Source organism: Sinocyclocheilus anshuiensis, unplaced genomic scaffold (genome assembly GCF_001515605.1).
Source record: "Sinocyclocheilus anshuiensis isolate Anshui unplaced genomic scaffold, SAMN03320099.WGS_v1.1 scaffold400, whole genome shotgun sequence".
Classification (NCBI taxonomy): Eukaryota; Metazoa; Chordata; class Actinopteri; order Cypriniformes; family Cyprinidae; genus Sinocyclocheilus; species Sinocyclocheilus anshuiensis.
This window is the reverse complement of record NW_015554084.1, coordinates 549,180-557,034: the sequence shown is the minus strand read 5'-3', so window position 1 is coordinate 557,034 and position 7,855 is coordinate 549,180. Positions and strand designations below refer to the sequence as shown.

General features: G+C 39.1%; 1 protein-coding gene across 7 annotated transcripts in view; it reads left to right on the top strand.

Moving 5' to 3' along the window:
- Window positions 1-3,444, top strand: part of LOC107669149 (glycosaminoglycan xylosylkinase-like) — a 32,607-nt gene extending 29,163 nt beyond the window's left edge. For 6 of the 7 annotated variants that reach the window (XM_016461275.1, XM_016461273.1, XM_016461274.1 and 3 more), the window contains 3 exons: window positions 726-917; window positions 1,058-1,117; window positions 2,538-3,444. In XM_016461275.1, the coding sequence (XP_016316761.1) occupies window positions 726-917; window positions 1,058-1,117; window positions 2,538-2,769 (484 nt within the window). In that variant the 3' untranslated portion in view covers window positions 2,770-3,444. The remainder of the gene's footprint in view (window positions 1-725; window positions 918-1,057; window positions 1,118-2,537) is intronic. The other variant, XR_001631953.1, reaches the window with a different exon arrangement.
- The last annotated feature ends 4,411 nt before the right edge of the window (window positions 3,445-7,855 follow it).

The following is a 7,855-nucleotide window of genomic DNA, read 5'->3' as shown; positions in this document are numbered from 1 at the left end:
TGGTACAACTCGGGACGGCACGGCACGGGTTGCGTTTCCACTGCAGTTCAGTACCGCTTTAGAGTGGGCGGGATTATTCACATGTCGTTATAGTTGTGCCGCCTCTATTGCCGCGACTCCTGAAAAACTTTTTCATTCCGCGTCGCCCCATCAAGCTCTCGCTGGATCCACTCCTCTGCTATCAACGAGAGGAGCATCTGTACTTCCTCAACAGACAACGAAACAGCCACTTTTTGGTTGTTAAAAAAGGTGCGCTCGTTCAAAACAGTTGCGTTCGATCCTTTGCTGGCTGTGCTGATTTAAGTCTAGCGGTTCTGTTGTGTTTGTGTCGCAAGTTCAGTGACGCAGGTAGTGACAATTCTCTCCGGCCAATCAGTGATCAGCAGAATTTACACGTCACGTTTTGGTAACAGTACGGTTCACTTGGAACCTCAACCGAGGTGGTACTAAAAAAAAGTACCAGGTACTGTACCCGGTGGAAAACCCCCCAAAAGTGAACCGTACCGTGCCGTACCATGCAGTGGAAAAGCGCCATATGTGAACGGGTGAATTTACCCGTAAAGTCGTTCCGGTAATTTTACTGCAATTTACTGATATTACTGTGTGAAAGGGGCTAATGAGATTTCTCAGAGACTCTGACGAGAAATTCACGTTAATCCAGAACCATTCAAGAGGATGTCTGTTTTTACTGATTGTGTTGATCAGTGATTCTGTGTGTGTGTCAGGTGGGAGTATGATGAGAGCTACTGCGAGGCGGTGAAGAAAATGCCTCCTTACGATGCCGGTCCACGGCTCCTGGATGTTATCGACACAGCCATCTTTGATTACCTTATTGGTAATGCAGATCGCCATCACTATGAGAGTTTCCAAGACGATGGAGGAGCCAGTATGCTCATCCTTCTGGACAACGCCAAAAGGTAGAAAGAAAGAAATCTAGAGATCTAGTCACCCACAAGATGATCGACCCAAATTTAACTGGGCTTCTACCAGAAAACATTTTGTTTGTTTGTTTTTTGACACGTGTATGTCGGTTTGAACTTCTGTGTTTCTCCTGCAGTTTTGGGAACCCAGCTCTGGACGAGAGGAGTATTCTCGCCCCTCTTTATCAGTGTTGCATGTGAGTTCACACACAAACACTGAGTAACCATGGACTTCCTCTTACAACCCACTTTGGTTTCCTAAAAATGGCACAATTCTGTGCAGTCCCTAACTTCAGGCTTCCTTCATCTGCTGGCTGTGGTGATGAATGCTTCCCATTCTGTTCTTTTAAAACAAACACACTGACCACTGACATGCTGTTGACCTTAGTTATACAACAAGCTTTTGAGTGGTTTTGCCTGGATGAGTGTCTGTCAAGGTTTCCACTGAAAGGTGTATATGTAGATAGTTCACACATAATGTTCTTTTTTTTTTTATCAAGATTTTAGGGTAAAATTTCAATTAAAGACACCATCAGTGGTGTGCTGTAGTCTTTCCTCCAATATAAATGTTTTGTTTTCAATTCCTATATACATGGTTTCCGAGCTAATTGCATTTTGAACAGCATTTACCTTGGAGAAATGGTCAAGCAACCACTACTACATTTATATTGTAATAAATATGGACATTTTACTATATAAATCCAGTCACAAAGTGATTTTTTTTACATTGCTTCAAAAAGAAAATACTGCATAATACTGCTGTTTAAAATGTTGAGGTCAGAAATGGGATCAGAGAATGCTTTTATTTAGCAAGGATGCATTAAATTGATCAATAATAACTGTAAAGATGTTTATAATGTTTTAAAAAATTAAATTTAAATTTATATAAAAAATCTATTTCAAATGAATTTCTATGCATTAAAGAATCAGCAGCAAATCAGCATATTAGAATGATTTCTGGATGATCGTGTGACACTGGAGTGTGAAGACTGGAGCAATGAAGCTGAAAATTCAGCTGTGCCATGACAGGAATAAATTACATTTAAAATATATTAAAATAGAAAGGAGTTATGTTAAATTGTAATATTTCACACTGTTGTTCTGATCAAATTACTCTTAAGAGACCCTGATATTTTGAACAGAAATATACAGTAATACATTTTACTTTTAATCAATAAAGCCAGTTTAAAAGCCATCTTTAATCACCTGTTGAAATGCCCCCAGATATGTGACATTAAATTACATAAGTACATACATTCTGGGGAATGAGATATTGATTGACTAACAGATGAAAAGCCTTATGTAGCTTTAACTGTACGTGTGCATTTAAGACTTCCTGTCTTGACTATCGGAATTTAAGGCCGCTCACACTGACAGTGATTTCACGCAACAAATCAATCGCAAGTCATTCATTTTCAATCAGAGGTGGCGTTTTGAGGTGTCATGAGAAACCGTGTCCATTAAATGATGTGACAAAGTTGAGCCGAGCTCAGCGTTATGCAAATGTGCATCGAACATCTGTGGTTTCGTTGCTTCCTGTCATTTCATTTGTGCTCTTGAATGAGCCAGACACAATTTGATGCGTTATTTCTGTCTCTCTCTCATTGTATCCTAAAGGGTCCGTGTTTCCACCTGGAACAGGCTAAACCTGCTAAAAGGTGGAGTGTTGAGTTCAGCGATGCGACAGGCCACGGGCCACGATCCCGCCTTTCCGGTGCTAACGGGGCCGCATCTCGCCGCGCTCGACCGCCGTCTCAACGGAGTGCTGGCCACCGTGCGGCAGTGCATGGAGATGCAGGGCGCTGACAACACGCTGATCGAGGACCGCATGAACCTGCCTCATCCTTAAACACACTGGAGAAACAAGGGAAGTGAAGATGTGTTTGACTCTTAATGCACAGGCTCCTTTCGCCTTCCTGCTATGGAGCCAGAGAAGCGGAGGCCAGAAGAAGCCTTATGAGCCGACCTGGTGGAGTTTGTTTTTCACTGGGTTCATTCAAGTCAGACCACAGAGGCCAAGAAGACTCTCCAAACTGTTTTTTCTTGCTCTCTGGATGGAGTGAGGAGGCCTTGACAACATGTAGGTGGACTACACTTCACCTTTTTACTGTTATTGTTTGTCTTTTTTTCTTTTGCCATCCAAGATGGCTTAACGTTTTTTCAGAGTTACAGATGTGGATCTTGGAATGAGATCTTTGGAGTAATTAGACTCAGGAAGCTGGAAGACGGATCCTGAAGACTATTAATAGAACTTCCCCATTGTGTCTCCCACATTGTATATACAGAACAAGCTTTTGAATAATACCGAGTAATAATAATATTGATCTAAAGATAAAATGAATTATGATAGACTCTGTTCTGTTTGAACAGAGCTGGGTGGCTGTTGCTACTGATGTTCAGAGAAGATTGTGAAGACGACAGCATTGTAAGATTGCTGTGGGGCATTTTCAGCATTAAAAATTCATATTTAAACTTACAGAAGTTTGTGTGTATGAACCATTTGTTCACCCTTTCTTATTTAAAGACAACTGTACACAAATGACAGAGACAGCAACATGTGGTTAAGCCACATGCTGTTGGCACATTTTTTTGTCTAGACTACACACAAATACACACAAAATCTGTCCAAATATGGGGTTTGGCCAGTATTCATGTAAACATAGTTGATTTTGTCTTAGTGTTAATGTCAACGGTTGGGAAAAAATTGGATGTGTATTAGTATATTGCATGTGGGATGTGACGGCTGCTGTCTGTGTCAGTACTGCTAATCAAACAACAACAGAAAAAGAGAAAAATGTCCAAACCTGCTCCTGGAGGGTTAGCTCCAACCCTAAAACACATGAGCCAAAGTAATCAAGGTCTTCAGACTCACTATAAACTCTAGGCAAGCAGGTTGGAGCAAAACTGAGCAGGACAAGGCCCCCTAATATGTAGATGAATTTGTTTTTTCATCAGAACTTCAGTGGAGAAACCACTCCAGTCCATCAATGAATGTCTTGTGAAGTGAAAATCTGTGTTTGTAACAAACAAATCCATCAAGACATCAACTAAAAATATATATGGGTCATTTCGTGTCAAATCAACCAAATTTCAGAAATTTTCCCAGCTCAAATTTTGGATTTTACTAATATTTTTTCTGAAGAAAGATGAACATGTATAGTGATGATAGCCCAAATATTAAATGTCATGGATGAATATTTACTAAGTATATACGGCACTATTTTGTAGAGGGGGGTCAAAATGGCAATTTTCACCTGAGATTCAGAGCCAAATTACAGGGGGTTAAAAATGACTTCAGAAAAATGGCAGCATCACAATGTTATTTTTACCCAGAGATCAGTAGGTCTGTAAATAATATATGTTGACTTTAGCCATCTTTGTTGCATTATGTGCCAATGGTCACTTTGTATACAACCAATGCTTATTTTATTTAAACTAGAAAATGTGAAGAAGAACTAATGTTGAAACTAGACATGCATTTTGTTTCTCTCTGTCAAAACAATATGCATAGACATACCTGAGTGTCATAAATATTATTTTTCCAAAATGTGCGTGAAGTATTAAAATTGGCATTTTGACCCCCCTCCACAAAATAGTGGATTACTCTATAAATATTAATCCATGACTAATATTTTGGCTATCATCACTATACAGGTTATCTTTCTTCAGAAAAAATATTAGCAAAATCAAAAATCTGAGCTGGGGACCTCTGGTTGCGTTGACACAGAATGACCAATATAGAAGGTCATATAGTGTCTTAAACAAATACAAAACGCCATTAAGGTTACACACAATACTAAAATAACACAATAAACATTAAAGTCCGTGTAAAGGCAATTCAGAGAATTGTTTCTAAAGGCATTATAAATGTTGGAAATGTATTTCTGAAAACGCGTTACAAAGACTGTGATCTATGTAGTATTGAATTGAGTTAGACCGTTAAACACTCACCATTTTTGTGTTTGGGATTTTTTGGGGTGGGGCTGAAATCGTGTCTCGATGACGTAGTGGAGCCACTGAGCATGGCCCCTCCCCCAACACTATAAGAGGTGCGTTCGACTTGAAGCAGCGCTGTGCAGACCGATTGTTTTCATAGGACATCGAACTACAGTGAGAGCTATAGAGAGCAGACAGCTCCTTATGCTTTAGAATCACTGTTGCGGTACTTTGATATCATACACTGATTGGTCTGCACAGCGCCGCTTCAAATCAAACACACCTAAAAACTAGAGTGCATTAGCATCAGTGGTTCGCCAGCTTAATCGCAAGTTACAGTCATTACCGTTAGTTACTACCGCCTACTGTTTGCTTACTAGCTATGACTTAGTCACATAAATGCATATTACCAAACATGTACGGCTGTGTGAATCCAATTAAGCTGCTAGAGGGAGCATCCATTCAGGTTGTAGCAGTATTTGACAGTTGAGAGAGGCGGCAGCTTTAACACACAGCACAGACAGCGGGCATGCCCCCAGTGTTTGAGTGCTTATTTTTTTAAGATTTTGTTAACTTATTTTATTTACTTGGTGGTATTTTATCATTCAGATTTGGCTGGGTGGTTAATAATATTTTTCTGTGGTCTGACAAACGCAGAACACATTTAATATTGCTTTTCACAGACTTTAGTTCACCAGCATCAGATGTAACATAAAAAACAATTTACATTTTTTGATTGTAGATTATAAGATGATGTGTTCTGTTTACATCCAAAAACTGTACATTCAACAGTACGCTATTTTACTGTAAAATTACATTGTAAAATTAATTAAATGTCCCATTAGATTATTACAGTTTGATTTTACCATAGCATTTATGTCTTTTTACAGTTAAAATTAGCCTTTTTTCGGTGTAGCAACGTTATTTTCAGAAAAAAATTACTTGATATATATTGCTATTGTGAAAATAAAAAAGTGCTCATATAATATCATATCATTCACTCTTAAAGGGATAGTTCACCCAAAAATGATAAATCTTTCTGTCATTAATTACTCGCCCTCATGTCGTTCCAAACGCGTAAGACCTTCGTTCATCTTCAGAGCACAAATTAAGATATTTTTGATGAAATCCAAGAGCTTTCTGACCCTCGGTAGAAAGCAACGCAACTGAAATGTTCCCAGACCTAGAAACGTAGACTGTGACATCAGAGGTTCAACCGTAATTTTACGAAGCTACGAGAAATACTTTTTGTGCACAAAGAAAACAAAAATAATGACTTAACAATTCTTCTCCTCCTCATCCCATCTGCCGCCATTATGGAGAGTACCACGACACATGCGCATGCTTTGATCTGCACGTAAAAAATGCATGTGCGCGGTGCTGCTGACACAGAACACGCATCCGTCATGATACTCTCCATAATGGCAGAAGACGGTAACTCCGGGAGAAAAATTGTTGAATAAAGTCATTTTTCTTTGCGCACACAAAGTATTCTCGTAGCTTCGTAAAATTACAGTTGAACCACTGATGTCACATGGACTATTTTACTGATGTCGTTGTTGCTACGTTTCTAGGTCTGGGAATGTTTCAGTTGTGTTGCTGTCTGGGAGGGTCAGAAAGCTCTCGGATTTCATCAAAAATATCCTAATTTGTGTTCAGAAGATGAACGAAGGTCTTACAGGTTTGGAACGACATGAGGGCGAGTAATGCATGTCAGAAATTTCATTTTTGGGTGAACTATCCCTTTAAGTGTTCAATAATCATGATTACAATATTATTATCATAATTGGACACTGTGTTTGTGTCCTGGGATGGACTAGCCATCCGTCCACCTTGTCTTTGGCTGGGATGGGCTCCAGCAAAACCCTCAACCCAACATAAGACATGCGGTTTGATTTTTATTCATATTTTATGGGATCATGTTGAAAGTTACAGCGATAGCTCAGCCAAAAATGACAATTCTGTCATCATGTACTCACCCCATCATGTCCTTCCAAACCGTCACTGGAAAAAATGGCAGAGATATGTGAAATTAGTTGTGAGAACGTTTGTGGTTTAACACTTTGTTATTAATGGAATGCAATTCGTTGCGCATTTTAGGGCTGCTGTATCACCAACATCATCTCTCTGTCTGTTGGTTTACTGGAAACTTGTGGTATAAAGTGCAAAAGTAGACTCATGTTTCGTGAGGTGCATATCATTAATCATTTCATATCGTCACTGACTAACAGTGAAACTATCGAGAGTTTTGATTGAAAGCTTTTTGGATATTACACTTCATTGTTATAAAAACTCCTCTCTGCCATCTAACCTCATTATCAGATCTATGTCTGTTTGTTGGCGAACGCTGTCCTTTAGCTTGGCGATGGGATTTCCAGCGTGCCTGCGATGTTGCACGTGTGGCTAGTGTTGTCTTTTGCAATCGCTGCAGTCAGTCTTATCTCTCCCTCCAGTCACCTCTGAACTTGACTGGCTGTCCTAAATATCTTGACACCTCAAACATGCTTGCTCATCTGAGGCTGTCGGGCTTGACCACCCACCTCTCTGTGGGCTGTGGGAAGGGGGCTTCGCCTGAGATAGCGGCTGATACTGACTAATGAGGTAATTCTCTCAGTAGAGAGGGAGACGTACACACTGAATGGGGAAAACCGGGGGTCTGCTGCGAGCCCACTGATGGGAAGTTATCGCACAAAATACACACAATACATTTCAGTCACTCACAGGAAAGAGAAAACTGTTTAAGCCACTCTACTTGTTGACATATGATCAAAATCAAATGTGAATGCAGACTTTTTAAATCATAATTATTTTGGAATAATTCATTATTTTCTGTATATTTGTAATGATTATCAATTATTTTTGAAAAATTACTTTTTTATAAATATGTAATCAAATATTTCAAACCTTTGTATATTTAAAAAAATAATAATGTAGAATAGTTTTAGAACAGTTCATATTTGTTTTTTATTTTTATAATTATTTTCAATAATTATTCCTGA